The 17,960-nt window shown below is 43.7% G+C and overlaps 1 protein-coding gene across 2 annotated transcripts; it reads right to left on the minus strand.

The window, feature by feature from the left end:
* Positions 1 to 716: 716 nt before the first annotated feature.
* Positions 717 to 5,283, minus strand: LOC129818390 (T-box-containing protein TBX6L-like). 2 transcript variants are annotated; one of them, XM_055874232.1, is made up of 9 exons: positions 5,010 to 5,283; positions 4,811 to 4,916; positions 4,404 to 4,506; positions 3,562 to 3,726; positions 2,723 to 2,869; positions 2,533 to 2,609; positions 2,368 to 2,447; positions 2,040 to 2,277; positions 717 to 1,703 (listed from the first exon to the last, which is right to left on the minus strand). In XM_055874232.1, the coding sequence occupies exons 1-9, from the start codon at positions 5,023 to 5,025 to the stop codon at positions 1,247 to 1,249; spliced, it is 1,389 nt and encodes a 462-aa protein (XP_055730207.1). In that variant the 5' UTR covers positions 5,026 to 5,283; the 3' UTR covers positions 717 to 1,246. The 2 variants fall into 2 exon arrangements, with proteins under 2 accessions (XP_055730207.1, XP_055730206.1); XM_055874231.1 differs by having other exon boundaries at positions 4,811 to 5,283.
* Between the last annotated feature and the right edge of the window lie 12,677 nt (positions 5,284 to 17,960).

The raw sequence follows: 17,960 nt of genomic DNA on the forward strand, positions 1-17,960 counted from the left end.
TACAATAACTTCCAAATGGTTCATGAATATATAATTTAAGTGTTTGGATAGAAATACATTGTATTTATTGCATTGCAGCTCTTTACATTACAAAATAGATCTGACCACTTTTTGAGAGTTGGGATCAATTTCCATTTTTGGACTATTTCCATAAACTCCATGTCCACTTTGATTTTCTGAATGAACTAACACTATCTTACTCATCTTCTCTCAGGTATAATTGCAACCATTTCCACAGTATATAGGAGGACGAGGAGACGTGGAGCTTTGTGATAAGCCCACTGACCCTGGCCTTGTGTAGAGCGTGCTCCCAGAAGCCCTATCGGCTAGTTGCTGACGGTTTCTCTCTCTCTCTCTGTTAAATATTTACGGCAGACCTAAAAACCTGGCTAGCCTTATTATCATTTCTCTCCCCCTCGCTCTCTTTCGTCAGGTCTAGGTTTTACAGAGGTGAAGACTAATCTTGGTGCCCTTCTATGTCCGTCTGTACCCTGCGTTGCCAACCATCCTATGACAATGACAGACTTACATGTGTGCCTGCGCTGTCCTTCTGTGGGAGTGAAGGACTGACCTCTGTGTCCCTCTGTATCTCTTCTTTCTGCAGTGTCTCCTGGGAAACATTGACTTCCCTTGGATCACTTATGGCTTGTGTGAAAAGAGTTGTAATATTCACAGCATGTATGATACAGATAAATGTTTCTATATGGGAATATGAGTTGATTCTGAATTATATTTATTTTGGAATATCATGACATCCTTTCCCACTGGGCAAAAACTGGTTGAATCAACATTGTTCCCACATAATTTCAACCAAAAATTCAATGTGATGACGTTGAATCAACGTGGAAAACGGGTTGGATTTGGGGGAAAGTCATCAACATAAGGGAATTTTGCATTTCTTTAACCTAAATCCAGTGACATATTGTGTTTATTTCACATTGAATTCACTTTCGTTGACAACTCAAACAAATCAAAACTAGATATTGAACTAGATATTGAACTAACGTCTGTACCCAGTGGATTTGGTTATATTCTGATCTCAGTTATCATACACACGTAGCAGAGAACAAGTTCAAAGAACACACATTAAGATATCTTTGTTTGGACCTCATGCACAAATATCACCAACTTTTCCCCTCTGAAACTTTTCTGAAATGTCCCAAGTATCTTTCTTCACAATGTGAAAGCCCGCTCCTTCGCTTTGTGAGTCTGAGTCAGCTATTCTGATCTGTTTGTCAGATCAGCCTCATTGTCCAAACTCAAGTTCTGGCTCCAGCTCCACTCTGCCGCTATGTTGCCATGATGATAAAAACTGCGTTGGGAGGGTGCCCTGGTCTGAGGTCAGCGTTTGACTGGTGAGGAAGGGCAGGTGGTGAGGAAAGTACGGTCCAGTACCACACTCAGCCCACTGACCCATACCCTGGTCAGTGGAGTAGTGGCCATAGAGGGGGTAACTGTAACCCATATGCCCAGGGTAGGTTTTGGAGGACATGGGCAGATGGACCGGGGACACTCTGTAGTCCTGGGGCATGGCTGGAGCCAAGGTGTGGTGGTGGTGACCCATGTCCCTGACAAGGCCAGGTCTGGTAGTCTTGTGTACAGGGACAGTGGCTACATCTGGGACGTGAGACTCATAGCTGCGCCTGCATTCACCATCCTCCACTATAGAGGAGGGAGAGGGAAGTCTGCCATTCTCAACCGATCTGGAGACAATGAGAAATATGGAGTGGGTTACTGATATGAACTGTTAGTTGTTGTTGCCATCATGCACAGTATGGAGGTGTCCACTTCCTGCATCGTAGATGGCCTGTTAAGTATAGCCATGAGTCACTGAATGTTCTATTGGCATAGCGGGTGCTGTTTCTGCATATGTTAGTTCTCATGTGGGTGTGCAGGCTGTTAGAGTAATTCTCTAAATGAGTGTGGTGTGTCAGCTTTGGGTTTCTTTCAAAACAATGGAGGTCAAGATGTAATTTACAACGTGTGAGTGTGTGCCTGTGTGTGTGTGTGTGTGTGTGTTTCTGGTGGTTGTACAGTACCTGTATGGTTGGTAGGACATAGATGCAGGGCCAGGCACCATCTGCTCCTCAGTGCTGTATTCCTGTCTGTGGTCGTGGAGCTCCAGTATTTCAGTGTGCAGGCTGTGGTTCTGGGACGGGTCCTGTTTCAAGGCCCAGGGGGACAAGAGATCCTCCTTACCCGAAACCCCGTTCTCTGTGGCTCCTCGGGTCATCCTCTGTTCTTCTGGCTCACAGTTTAATTTTGGCCTCTGGAGGTCTGTAGGGGAAAAGGTTTTGCATCAACGAGACTGCCAATAGGCTGGCAACCAATTACATTATAACAGTGTCATATATTGTTGATTGGTACCTGGAGAACTTTTGTTTCCTGGATCTTTGTCTTCTTTGGCTTTCTTTGTAGCATTCCCAGGACTCTTGTTGGATCGACACCTATGGGGAAAAATTATATGTAAATAAATATGCTATCGCTTGTATTCTCACATGCACCAAGTGTTATAGTTCTAATAATACCTACCTCTTGCTATGAGTACGGGTGTTTTCCCCCTTGAATCCCTTAGCAAAGGGGTTGTGGTCAATCTTCAGTTTAGCGATCTGAAAGCAGGAGTAGAGATGAAGACATCAGATTAGGTTACACTCATTCCCGAAAAGTGAATTATGTGGGTGTTCCATTTGTATGTTCTTAACACGTGAGTTTGTAGATGGACCTTAGTGTTCTGGTAGGCGGTGACTGCAGTGAAGGAGGTCTCAGGGAAGGAGAAGGAATGGAAGTGTCCCCAGCGTACACTGTACAGACTGTCAGCCTGGACCACAGAGAAGCGTGGGATGTAGTGATGCATAGAGTGCAGGATGATCTGGGGACAGAACAGATACAACACAGGTTGAGTGAACTAACAGCATTGTTTCCTCTAATAGCTATATTTGGAGTTCCATCTTTGTTGCCTAGTCTCACTAAAAGGATAGCGGACATTGTAGCGTTTGCCTCCCTTATAGCCCGCCGGCAGATCTGTCTTAACTGGGAATCCTTCAAACCTCCCACTGCATCATCCTGGTTGAAATATCTAATGTCTTTTCTACACATAGAAAAAATGAAATACACTCTGAGAGGATGTACTGATAACCTTTTCTTGAGACGGCAGCCTTTCATTTCCTTTTTTAAACAGTTGCCTTCTATTGTTCAGGAGTAAGAATTTTGGCCAACAGGATAGGGTGTGGGAAGGAAGGGATCGTGAGTTGTGATATTTTTTATTTTTGTGTATGTGTACTTGTGTGCATATTTAAATATTATTATTTCCAATCGTAAATGTATTTTATTTTTGTATGCTGCTTTTGTTGTTAAAGGGAGGTAGTTCAATAAGTATAGAGGGATAAAATGATGTATCTGTTCAATTTGTAATTTGTATTTCCTTTATATGTCCCATAAAAATATATATAAAAAACATTAAAAAACTAACAGCATTGTTTGTCGATAGTACAACTGTATACTCTCAGACTATGAGGCGTTGTGGGCTGGGGATCCAATAGAGAAGGAGATGGGTTTACTTACATGGCCGTGCTGGTCCAGAGTATTGTTGGTGAGTTTGAGCTTGAGGAAGGACACAGATTGCTTCATCCAGTAGGAGCCCGGGGCGGGGGAGTCCGGATGTACATATGTCCGACATGGGAGTTGGGGCTCGGCTTTCCCAGCCATGTCCCACTGGCCCTTATTCCACTACAGAGACAGAGAGCAGGGGGGAGGGGATGTGGTTTACCCAGGTGTGAAACAAACTCCAAGACAAGACTGGACATTTAGACACCACAAAAACTCACATACCCTCAGTCTCTACAGTGAGATATGTAAGGAATCTGTGGTGCATATCACTGCATGCTTGAGTAGTATCATGTAGGTATGTACATCATTGCATATAATCTACCAACATATATACTTCAACTGCTATAACAAAGGAAAACTCTCTCTCGGTGGAGCCATTTGGTTAAAAGCAACAGTGTGCTGAGGGGAGGACCAGTGGATGCATGGAGGGGTGATTGCGCCCCATTCACTTTGATTAGACCGGGGAGAATTGGAGGTGGGGTGCTAAATGGCTGGACCTCCAGCCGGGGGTAGAAAAACAGGAAGTAGTAATGGTCTTTGATATGCAGTGTGTGTGGTGATTGGCTGGGTGTTAGTGTGTCACCGTCTGGACTGTATGCAGACTGACTGCTGGGGTTGATATGCAAGCTTGTCTTCTACTTAATCTCGTTGTTTCCTTTTAAAACAATGCCTGACTATATTCCAAATTGTGACACGTTTGGCTTATCAATAGACCTTTCCCAATAGGAATGTATTGTAATGTGTATATAAGACATGATATATGATGCATTATAGAAGGAAGGTGGACATGTTCTTACCCTGTATCTGAAGTTGTCCACAGGAACCATATCCACCATGAGGACATAGTTGGCATAGGGTTGGAGTCCAGATAGACTGACATTGCAGTGGGGAAACATTCTCCTGATACACACAATCCCACGCAAATGGTATTATATTCTCAATTCCTGACCACAACGCTGTGCTCTCTCATTCTTACACAAGGAAAAAAGCATACTAGCAGCAGAGACAGTTTCACTACATTGCTAAAGCTACAGAATAGCAAGAAATGTACTCCTCATTGCACACACCTCAATTATGTTTTGTCGATTTACATATCCGAATTGAATGGAATACGGGAGACATGGGATGTGCTCAGTCAATGGCTTGTTTGGAGATGGCACCAGCCATGATGATGATGATTGATTTGACAACAACAGTATCTTACCGGCCATGTTTGGTGATTATCATCTCAGTCGCTAGGTTGTGGAAGGACTTCCAGAGGTTAGACTTCTCCAGGGTCATCCTGACGTTTCCCTGGTGGTAGGGGTCAGCTGTAAGGGGGGACGGGGTCATCATGTTGCTGTTGCTCTCTTGCCAGACCACTGACTCACTAATCTAGTAAAGGTTGAAAAATATATGCTTACCAGATACATGCTGCATTGCCTGCAGAGTCCACTACAATGGTCAAAGTGAAAATCAAGATCAAATTCCTTATCCGAATCTGTGTGCTGATCTTGCTAGAATCAGACCAACATCACTGTGATAATACTATGAGAGGGGCTGTGGATTTAGTGATGGCCCTTAGATTATGCAAAGCGTAGTATCAATCTCTTCTTCTTAGTAATATCGATCTCAAAACTTTCCTATCTGTATCCTCAGCTTGTGGAGTTAGTGTGACTGACCTCTGGAGTTCATTAGTGAGCCCAGAAGGGGAAGGGCCTGTGAGGATAAAGTAGGTGGGGTTACAACAGAGTGGTGTGGGGGGCCTTTGCCTGTTTTCTAATCTTTGAAGTGTCCCATCAGGCGAGGGGGTGGGCAGGGAGGGGGTGGGCATACTGTGGTGTTGTGCAGAGATAGCTGCCCGAACATGACCTTTTGTTTCGAGAAAGGGCTATTCCTTTTTTTATTTAAACTGCAAACGCAGCCAACACGTTTGTAGTCACAAGCTTAATGTAGTCATTGCATGCTAAGAAATTGGACAAAATACTAAACATTTGACTACTTTATTGCACTATAGGTGAATTGGTTCAAATACTTATGACTTATTCAAATGGGGGGACTAGATACATGAAGTACTTTCATTTCTAAATGGTAAAACACACTACTGTTCAAAAGTTTGGGGTCACTTAGAAATGTCCTTGTTTTTGAAAGAAAAGCACATTTTTTGTCCATTAAAATAACATCAAATTGATCAGAAATACAGTATAGACATCGTTAATGTGGTAAATGACTATTGTAGCTGGAAACGGGAATTTGTTTATGGAATATCTACATAGGCGTGCAGAGGCCCATTATCAGCAACCATCACACCTGTGTTCCAATGGCACGTTGTGTTAGCTAATCCAAGTTTATACTTTTAAAATAATAATTGACCATTCGAAAACCCTTTTGCAATTATGTTAGCACAGCTGAAAATTGTTGTGCTGATTAAAGAGGCAATAAAACTGGCCTTCTTTAGACTAGTTGAGTATCTGGAGCATCAGCATTTGTGGGTTCGATTACAGGCTCAAAATGGCTAGAAACAAAGAATTTCTTCTGAAACTCATCAGTCTATGCTTGTTCTGAGACTTGAAGGCAATTAACTGCACCTTAGATTGCAGCCCAAATAAATGCTTCACAGAGTTCAAGTAACAGACACATCTCAACATCAACTGTTCAGAGGAGACTGTGTGAATCTGGCTTTCATGGTCAAATTGCTGCAAATTAACCACTACTGAAGGACAGCAATAAAAATAAACTTGCTTGGGCCAAGAAACACAAGCAATTGACATTAGACCGGTGGAAATCTGTCCTTTGTTCTGATTTGAGATTTTTGGTTCCAACCGCTGTGTCTTGTGAGACACGGAGTAGATGAACGGATGATCTCTGCATGTGTGGTTCCCACTGTGAAGCATGGAGGAGGAGGTGTGGGGGTGCTTTGCCGGTGACTGTCTGTGATTTATTTAGAATTCAAGGTGCACTTAACCAGCATGGCTACCACAGCATTCTGCAGTGATACGCCATCCCATCTGTTTTGGGCTTAGTGGGACTATCATTTGTTTTTCAACAGGACAATGACCCAACACGCATCCAGGCTGTGTAAGAGCTATTTGACCAAGAAGGAGAATGATGGAGTGCTGTGTCAGATGACCTGGCCTCCTCAATCACCCGACCACAACCCAATTGAGATGGTTTGGGATGAGTTGGACAGCAGAGTGAAGGAAAAGCAACCAACAAGTGCTCAGCATATGTGGGAACTCCTTCAAGACTGTTGGAAAAGCATTCCTCATGAAGCTGGTTGAGAGAATGCCAAGAGTGTGCAAAATTGTCATCAATGCTAAGGGTGGCTACTTTGAAAAATCTCAAATCTCAAATATATTTTGATTTGTTTAACACTTTTTTGGTTACTGCATGATTCCATATGTGTTATTTCATAGTTTTGATGTCTTCACTATTATTCTACAATGTAGAAAATAGTACACATAAAAACATACATTTCAATGAGTAGGTGTGTCCAAACTTTTGACTGGTACTGGATGTTGGTCGAACATCTCATTCCAAAATCATGTGCATTAATATGGAGCTGGTCCCCCCCTTTGCTGCTTTAACAGCCTCCACTCTTCTGGGAAGGCTTTCCACTAGATGTTGGAATACTGCTGTGGGGACTTGCTTCCATTCAGCCACAAGAACATTAGTGAGGTCGGCAGTGATGTTGGGCGATTAGACCTGGGTCACAGTCTATGTTCCAAAGGTGTTTGATGGGGCTGAGGTCAGGGCTCTGTGCAGGCCAGTCAAGTTCTTCCACACCGATCTCAACAAACCATTTTTGTATGGACCTCGCTTTGTGCATGGGTGCATTGTCATGCTGAAACAAGAAATGGCCTTCCCCAAACTGTTGCCACAAAGTTGGAAGCACAGAATCGTCTAAAATGTAATTGTATGTTGTAGCATTAAAATTTCCCTTCACTGGAACTAAGGGGCCAAGCCCGAACCATGAACAACAGCCCCAGACCATTATTCCTCCTCCACTAAACTTTATGGCGGTAAGCTTTACTCCACTCCAGCCAACGCTTGGCAATGCGCATGGTGATCTTAGGGCTGCTCGGCTGTGGAAACCCATTTCATGAAGCTCCCGACTAACAGTTCTTGTGCTGATGTTGCTTCCAGAGGCAGTTTGGAACTCGGTAGTGAGTGTTGCAACCGAGGACAGATGGTTACACGCTATGCACTTCAGCACTCGGCGGTCCTGGAAAAGGGCCTTGGTCAGGAAGGTGACCAAGAAACCGATGGTCACTCTGACTGAGCTCTAGAGTTCCTCTGTGGAGATGGGAGAACCTTCCAGAAGGACAACCATCTCTGCAGCACTCCACCAATCAGGCCTTTATGGTAGAGTGGCCAGACAGAAGCCACTCCTCAGAAAATGGCACATGACAGCCCACTTGGAGTTTGCCAAAAGGCACCTAAAGACTCTCAGACCATGAGAAGCAAGAGTTTCTGGTCTGATGAAACCAAGATTCAACTCTTTGGCCTGAATGCCAAGCATCACTTCTGGAGGAAACCTGGCACCATCCCGACGGTGAAGCATGGTGGTGGCAGCATCTGTCACATGAGTTGACGCTGGAGAGTCGAAGCAGGTACGGGGAGTAAAACATTTAATATGGAACGAGACAGTAACAGCGTCAACAGGTAACACGGACAAAAGACAATTAATGCAGCAGCGGGGAACAGAGCAGGGAACTTACAAATATAGGGGAGGTAATGAACAGATGATGAGTGAGTCCAGGTGAGTCCAATATCGCTGATGCGCGTGACGAGGGAAGGCAGTTGTGCGTAATAGATGATAGGAGTGAGTGATGCAGGGCAGCCTGGCAGCCTCAAGCGCCAGAGGGGGGAAGAGGGGGAGCAGATGTGACAGCATCATGCTGTGGGGATGTTTGTCAGCTGCAGAAACTGGGAGACTATTCAGGATCGAGGCAAAGATTTTTTTATTTTTTTTATTTTATTTCACCTTTTTTTAACCAGGTAGGCCAGTTGAGAACAAGTTCTCATTTACAACTGCGACCTGGCCAAGATAAAGCAAAGCAGTGCGACAAAAACAACAACACAGAGTTACACATAAACAAATGTACAGTCAGTAACACAATAAAAAAATCTATTTAGTGTTTGAAAATGTAGAAGATTAGGGAGGTAAGGCAATAAATAGGCCATAGAGATGAAATAACTACAATTTATCATTAACACTGGAGTGATAGATGTGCAGATCATGATGTGCAAGTAGAAATACTGGGGTGCAAAAGAGCAAGAAGATAAATAACAATATGGGGAGGAGGTAGTTGGGTGGGGTATTTACAGATTGGCTGTGTACAGGTACAGTGATCGGTAAGCTGCTCTGGCAGCTGATGCTTAAAGTTAGAGAGGGAGATATAAGTCTCCAGCTTCAGAGATTTTTGCAGTTCATTCCAGATGAAAGATGAAAGATGAACGGAGCAAAGTACGGCGAGATCCTTGATGAAAACCTGCTCCAGAGCGCTCAGGATCTCAGACTGGGGAGAATGTTCACCTTCCAACAGGACAACGACCCTAAGCACACGGCCAAGACAACGCAGGAGTGGCTTTGGGACAAGTCTCTGAATGTCCTTGAGTGATCCAGCCGGAGCCCGGACTTGAACTTGATCGAACATCCCTGGAGAGACCTGAAAATAGCTGTACAGCAATACTCCCCATCCAACCTGACAGAGCTTGAGAATATTTGCAGAGAAGAATGGGACAAACTCCCCAAATACAGGTGTGCCATGCTTGTAGCGTCATACCAAAGAAGACTTGAGGCTGTAATCACGCCAAAGGTGCTTCAACAAAGTACTGAGAGAAAAGGGTCTGAATACTTATGTAAATGTTATATTTCAGTTTTATTTCAAATAAATTAGCAAACTTTTATTTTTGCTTTGTCATTATGGGTTATTGTGTATAGATTGATGAGGGGGAAAAACTATTTTATACATTTTAGAATAAGACTGTAACCTACCAAAATGTGGAAAAAGTCAAGGGGTCTGAATCCTTTCCGAAGGCATTGTATATGAAAATACCCTCAAATAAAAGGTGACATTCTGTTCTGTTGCCTCACATGAAACATTTAATCTCAAATCCAAAATGCTGCAGTATAGGTTAAATATAAAATAAATAAATGTAGACATTTTAACTTCACTGTCCAAATAAATATGGAGGGAAGCGTATGTAGCCTAGTACAGCTGATATATACTATCAGTCAACATTTTTAGAACACCTATTCATTCAAGGGTTTTTCTTTATTTTGACTATTTTCTACATTGCATAATAATAGTGAAGACATCAAAACTATGAAATAACACATATGGAATCATGTAGTAACCAAAAAAGTGCTAAACAAATCAAAATATATTTTATATTTGAGATTCTTCAAAGTAGCCACCCTTTGCCTTGATGACATCTTTGCACATTCTTATCATTCTCAACCAGCTTCACCTGGAATGCTTTTCCAACAGTCTTGAAGGAGTTCCCACACATGCTGAGCACTTGTTGGTTTCTTTTCATTCACTTTGCGGTTCGACTCTGCGGTCCAAACCATCTCAATTTGGTTGGTCGGGGGATTTTGGAGGCCAGATCATCTGATGCAGCACTCCATCACTTTCCTTCTTGGTAACATAGCCATTACACAACCTGTTGGTTTGTTGGGTCATTGTCCTGTTGAAAAACAAATGATAGACCCACTAAGCACAAAGCAGATGGGATGGCTTATCACTGCAGAATGCTGTGGTAGCAGTGCTAGTTAAGTGTGCCTTGAATTCTAAATAAATCACAGACAGTGTCACCAGCAAAGCACCCCTGCACCATAACACCTCCTCCTCCTTGCTTTCCGGTGGGAACCACACATGCGGAGATCACCCGTTTACCCAAACGGCGTCTCACAAAGACACGGCGGTTGGAACCAAAAATCTCAGATTTGGACTCCAGACCAAAGGACAAATTTCCACCGGTCTAATGTCAATTGCTCGTGTTTCTTGGCCCAAGCAAGACTCTTCTTCTTATTGGTGTTCTTTAGTACTGGTTTCTTTGCAGCAATTCGACCATGAAGGCCTGATTGACACAGTCTCCTCTGAACAGTTGATGTTTAAATGTATCTGTTACTTGAACTCTGTGAAGCATTTATTTGGGCTGCAATTTCTGAGGCTGGTAACTCTAATGAACTTATTCTCTGCAGCAGAGGTAACTCTGGGTCTTCCATTCCTGTGGCGGTCCTCATGAGGGCCAGTTTCATCTTAGCGCTTGATGGTTTTTGCAACTGCACTTGAAGAAACTTTCAAAGTTCTTGAAATGGTCTGTATTGACTGACCTACATGTCTTAAAGTAATGATGGACTGTCATTTCTCTTTGCTTATTTGAGCTTTTCATGTCATAATATGGACTTGGTCTTTTACCAAATAGGGCTATCTTCTGTATACCACCCCTACCCTGTCACAACACAACTGATTGGCTCAAATGCATCAAGAAGGAAAGAAATTCCACAATTTAACTTTTAACAAGGCACACCTGTTAATTGAAATGCATTCCAGGTGACTACCTCATGAAGCTGGTTGAGAGAATGCCAAGAGTGTGCAAAGCTGTCATCAAGGCAAAGGGTGGCTATTTGAAGAATCTCAAATATAACATATATTTTGATTTGTTTAGCACTTTTTTGGTTACTACATGATTCCATGTGTTATTTCATAGTCCATATGTGTTATTTCATAGTTTTGATGTCTTCACTATTATTCTACATTGTAGAAAATAGTTAAAATAAAGAAAAACCCTTGAATGAGTAGGTGTTATTAAACGTTTGACTGTTTGACTTTGAAGTTTTTGGTATTGTGTGGTTTATTATAGGACAAGTCCAATGTCCACTCACAATAGACTTTCTTACTCATGCTCTCGCCCCTCACCAATGCTGTTTAGAGGTAGAGGTCTCAAGGGGTATAATCCAGCCTTTGTCCTTTCCTTCCTGATGACTGTAGTTGTGTATTAAATGGGGGAGTGGGGGGGGGGGGGGGGGGGGGGGGGTTGAGTTATGTCTGCCCTTGACAATGGCAGGCAGCTCTGGCTAATCCTATGTGGCCGTTGGCCCCCACAGACCTGGAGAGGGCCCCTATGGGTCCTAATGAGGTTTGGCATTTAGCGGACTGTTAGCCGTGATGGGCAGAGGGAGGGGATGGTGGGATGGAGGCTCCAGGGTTCTGATGTGTGATACCCCCACCTCAGGGCCCTCCATCCTAGCTGTTCTGATCCCATGCGGCTCCTGTCTGGAGCTGGAACACCCTCCCGAACCCCGGCTGAGGTCCATACACATGCTAAACACACACAGAGAGCAGTGACAGAGGGATGTTCACACAATCCTCTCTGTCGTTTAGACACACTATCATTGATGTTGTAGACGACTCCAGAAGTTATTTCAGTCTCTGTTGTGTATATTCTGTTTGTGTTCATTATTCTGTGATACACTATTACTACACTGTTTTGGAGCACATGAAATGGCCCGGGTTGGTAAGAAAGTGCTTTGAATAAACATTGTTTTTATTCTGAATAGGTTACTATGTCTGTGTATCACCATTGTATGCTACATTTTAATAGCAGAAGGGCAGAGGGTTGAGGCCTTTGTATGTGGTACGTTTGGTGACTATTGTCTCAAGAGTGAGTGCAGGGAGGGATAGAATTCAATACACACAGTGCTATATGGACCTCCCATAGGGATAAAACAGAGGATGTAGAAAGAATGCATGACTCATGCCAGTGTGTCAGTGTTCAACTCATTGTTGCAGAAGGTTTAGTATCGCTGTTTCACTTTGCACCTCCAGCTTTAAGAATGTTCCAGATGGGACAACTAGGATGACTCAGGCAGGCCTAAATATTCAGGTAAAACCAAGGTGTGTGTGTGTGCATGTGCGTGTGCATGTCTGTTGTACAGTAGCCTATGAGAAGTTGAAGCATTGGAGTGTTCTGTCAGCCCCATCTGCCTTACAGACAGGCATGTAGAGACACATCCCTACCGCTTAAATCCACCTCAGGAAGGTGGAATCTGTCTGTGTCTGAACCATAGGTTTTCCCTATGACCTTTGCAACTATGTTACAGTATGCATGGCAAAAATGGTTAGATTTGCATACCTTTAGGGATGGGAGCATTTATTCATGTCAAAGAATTTAGACAACCTACAGTGTTTCCACACGAATAGTATCTGCAACCAAAATAGTAACAGCACTGTCTGACACTGTCTTAATAAGAAGACCATTTTAAATCGGTTCTATTAGATTTGATGAGATCTACACTGAGATCATTGGAGCATTAACAGACTGGTCTCTTCAGCTGCATTTTCTCTGCCGCAGTGAGCATCACTGTGGGAATAGCTCCCACTGGTGGATGCTGGTTGCATGGCAACCTGTTGGGCTCAGCCATTGAATTAGGAATGAGTACTTTTATAGGATCTCTATGGGCTCTGCTGCCTCTTGGTCCCCACACAGACATTTCTAATCATATGGGAACTATGATGTTTATTTTCTAATCAAAATAAATCATATGGGAACATGTTGAACCAAAACATGTGGAAACCTAAACAACATGGAAATGGTCATGGAAAAGGGTAAATTGCAACTTGACTTTCATCTGGTGCAACCAACCCCTGGCCTTTTGGAAATGTTTCTCTGTGTCGTAGCCGTCTGCAGGTTGTCCCTCATAAAAATAAATTGTGATACGAAATAAAGATTGCAGTCACAGTGCAGTAAGTGGTTACAGTAAAATAGGCTACTCTGTCCTTTATTCACTGAAGCCTTTACCATCCGATCTTGGCTTATTCAATTAGATAAAGATCAGATGGTGGCTTGAACATAGGTCAAGACAAAGGTCAGTGTGCAACATGTATATTGGTAAATGCCATCTCTACTGGATTTGGTTTCGGGACATTGCTGTGAAATTTCATGAAATGGCAACACTTGTGTACTCTCCTTCTGTTGAGATGTAAGATTGATTCTTACCACTAGAGGGTAGCCTCATCTCTCCTATAGATTATAAATAGAATGTCTGTGACAGAGGCTGGTGGGAGGAGCTATAGGAAGACAGGCTCATTGTAATGACTGGAATGGCATTTATGGAATGGTATCAAACACATCAAACATATGGAAACCACATTTCACTCCGTTCCAGGAATTCCATTCCATACATTACAATAAGCCTGTCCTCCTATAGCTCCCCCTACCAGCCTCTTCTGGTCAGTGGTATTTACTTCAATATCAGTCTCTGTATTTGACTGTTAGTAGCACTTAGCTTTTGCCTACTCTAACACATTCAACATTATGACATTGTTTAATCTTTAAAATGTGAGAAAAGACCATCCTGTGGCTTGATATATGATTATTGGACTAAATAATTTTCACTTTAAATTAAGGATTTTATTCAATGCAATTAGACTAGATATAAATACCTATTTTTGAAGCAAGATTGATTGGAAAAGCTTCATTTAGACATGTAGATACCTTACATTATAGACATTGAAATAGAACATCTGTATGCCTTACAACAACACATTGTCTTATAACCAGTTAGTTGTAGTTGGGAATTTAATAAAATATTTTCTAATTGAAGATTATAATTTGATTTAGCCACTTTAGACCAACCTTGTGTTTGGGATCCAGACTAGTTCGTGTAAAATGTTATCTTACTGCTTTCCCCGCTCTTGGTTTGATAGAATTTGTGTTCAATCTAACCTAAAGGCAATTCCTTTTAGTGCCCCCTTCTCTGACCCAGTAATGAAATCTCAGTACAGGTGGTAGTTGATTTGTCCATTAATGTTGCTGATTACATTAAGGTCTGGGTTTGGTAATTATTGATGGCCTAGAATTAGAACTATTGTAAACGCATAATGAAAGTACCAAACACACTGACTTAGTAGCTCACCCCTAAACCCCTTCACACACACTGACTTAGTAGTTCACTCATAAACCCCTTCACACACACTGACTTAGTAGCTCACCCCTAAACCCCTTTACACCCACAATGACTTAGTAGCTCACCCCTAAACCCCTTCGCACACACTGACTTAGTAGCTCACCCCTAAACCCCTTCACACACACTGACTTAGTAGCTCACCCCTAAACCCCTTCACACACACTGACTTAGTAGCTCACCCCTAAACCCCTTCGCACACACTGACTTAGTAGCTCACCCCTAAACCCCTTTACACACACACACTGACTTAGTGGCTCACCCCTAAACCCCTTTACACACACTGACTTAGTAGCTCACCCCTAAACCCCTTCACACACACTGACTTAGTAGCTCACCCCTAAACCCCTTTACACACACACTGACTTAGTAGCTAATCCCTAAACCCCTTCACACACTGACTTAGTAGCTCACCCCTAAACCCCTTTACACACACACTGACTTAGTAGCTCACCCCTAAACCCCTTCACACACACACTGACTTAGTAGCTCACCCCTAAACCCCTTTAAACACACACACACTGACTTAGTAGCTCACTCCCTAAACCCCTTCACACACACACTGACTTAGTAGCTCACCCCTAAACTCCTTCACACACACTGACTTAGTAGCTCACCCCTAAACCCCTTCACACACACACACTGACTTAGTAGCTCACCCCTAAACCCCTTTACACACACACTGACTTAGTAGCTCACATCTAAACCCCTTCACACACACTGACTTAGTAGCTCACCCCTAAACCCCTTTACAAACACACACTGTGACTTAGTAGCTCACTCCCTAAACCCCTTCACACACACTGACTTAGTAGCTCACCCCTAAACCCCTTTAAACACACACACACACACACACACACACACACACACACACACACACACACACACACACACACACACACACACACACACACACACACACACACACACACACACACACACACACACACACACACACTGACTTAGTTGATCACTCCCTAAACCCCTTAACACACACACTGACTTAGTGGCTCACCCCTAAACCCCTTCACACACACTGATTTAGTAGCTCACCCCTAAACTCCTTCACACACACTGACTTAGTAGCTCACCCCTAAACCCCTTCACACACACACTGACTTAGTAGCTCACCCCTAAACCCCTTCACACACACACTGACTTAGTAGCTCACCCCTAAACCCCTTTACACACACACTGATTTAGTAGCTCACATCTAAACCCCTTCACACACACTGACTTAGTAGCTCACCCCTAAACCCCTTTACACACACACACACTGACTTAGTAGCTCACATCTAAACCCCTTCACACACACTGACTTAGTGGCTCACCCCTAAACCCCTTTAAACACACACACACTGACTTAGTAGCTCACTCACTAAACCCCTTCACACACACTGACTTAGTGGCTCACCCCTAAACCCCTTTACACACACACTGACTTAGTTGCTCACCCCTAAACCCCTTCACACACACACTGACTTAGTAGCTCACCCCTAAACCCCTTTACACACACACTGATTTAGTAGCTCACATCTAAACCCCTTCACACACACTGACTTAGTAGCTCACCCCTAAACCCCTTTACACACACACACACTGACTTAGTAGCTCACATCTAAACCCCTTCACACACACTGACTTAGTGGCTCACCCCTAAACCCCTTTAAACACACACACACACTGACTTAGTAGCTCACTCCCTAAACCCCTTCACACACACTGACTTAGTGGCTCACCCCTAAACCCCTTTACACACACACTGACTTAGTTGCTCACCCCTAAACCCCTTCACACACACACTGACTTAGTAGCTCACCCCTAAACCCCTTTACACACACACTGATTTAGTAGCTCACATCTAAACCCCTTCACACCCACTGACTTAGTAGCTCACCCCTAAACCCCTTTACACACACACACACTGACTTAGTAGCTCACATCTAAACCCCTTCACACCCACTGACTTAGTAGCTCACCCCTAAACCCCTTTACACACACACACACACACACACACTGACTTAGTAGCTCACATCTAAACCCCTTCACACACACTGACTTAGTAGCTCACCCCTAAACCCCTTTACACACACACTGACTTAGTAGCTCACCCCTAAACCCCTTTAAACACACACACACTGACTTAGTAGCTCACTCCCTAAACCCCTTCACACACACTGACTTAGTAGCTCACCCCTAAATCCCTTTACACACCCAACCTCACCCACACCCTCTCCCCTACCCCCTGCTAAAAGTGGCCCCTCCCTAAACTCCATAAACCCCTTAACACACACACTGACTTAGTGGCTCACCCCTAAACCCCTTTACACACACACTGACTTAGGAGCTCACCCCTAAACCCCTTCGCACACACACTGACTTAGTAGCTTACCCCTAAACCCCTTTACACACCCAACCTCACCCACACCCTCTCCCCTATCCCCTACACACACACTGACTTAGTAGCTCACCTCTAAACCCCTTTACACACACTGACTTAGTAGCTCACCCCTAAACCCCTTTAAACACACACACACTGACTTAGTAGCTCACTCCCTAAACCCCTTCACACACACTGACTTAGTAGCTCACCCCTAAATCCCTTTACACACCCATCCACCCACACCCAACCTCACCCACACCCTCTCCCCTACCCCCTGCTAAAAGTGGCCCCTCCCTAAACTCCCTAAACCCCTTAACACACACACTGACTTAGTGGCTCACCCCTAAACCCCTTTACACACACACTGACTTAGGAGCTCACCCCTAAACCCCTTCGCACACACACTGACTTAGTAGCTCACCCCTAAACCCCTTTACACACACACTGATTTAGTAGCTCACATCTAAACCCCTTCACACACACTGACTTAGTAGCTCACCCCTAAACCCCTTTACACACACACACACTGACTTAGTAGCTCACATCTAAACCCCTTCACACACACTGACTTAGTGGCTCACCCCTAAACCCCTTTAAACACACACACACACTGACTTAGTAGCTCACTCCCTAAACCCCTTCACACACACTGACTTAGTGGCTCACCCCTAAACCCCTTTACACACACACTGACTTAGTTGCTCACCCCTAAACCCCTTCACACACACACTGACTTAGTAGCTCACCCCTAAACCCCTTTACACACACACTGATTTAGTAGCTCACATCTAAACCCCTTCACACCCACTGACTTAGTAGCTCACCCCTAAACCCCTTTACACACACACACACTGACTTAGTAGCTCACATCTAAACCCCTTCACACACACTGACTTAGTGGCTCACCCCTAAACCCCTTTACACACACACTGACTTAGTTGCTCACCCCTAAACCCCTTCACACACACACTGACTTAGTAGCTCACCCCTAAACCCCTTTACACACACACTGAT

Source organism: Salvelinus fontinalis, chromosome 21 (genome assembly GCF_029448725.1).
Source record: "Salvelinus fontinalis isolate EN_2023a chromosome 21, ASM2944872v1, whole genome shotgun sequence".
NCBI lineage: Eukaryota > Metazoa > Chordata > Actinopteri > Salmoniformes > Salmonidae > Salvelinus > Salvelinus fontinalis.

What these genes read in the sequence shown, in the direction of transcription:
- LOC129818390 (XM_055874231.1), bottom strand. Translation starts at nt 4,941, where the DNA reads ATGATGACCCCGTCCCCCCTTACAGCTGACCCCTACCACCAGGGAAAC. An exon ending in CTCTGGACCAGCACGGCCAT is followed by an intron (nt 2,870 to 3,561) that starts GTAAGTAAACCC and finishes TTCTGTCCCCAG; the next exon opens with ATCATCCTGCACTCTATGCA. An exon ending in CCGCCTACCAGAACACTAAG is followed by an intron (nt 2,610 to 2,722) that starts GTCCATCTACAA and finishes TCCTGCTTTCAG; the next exon opens with ATCGCTAAACTGAAGATTGA.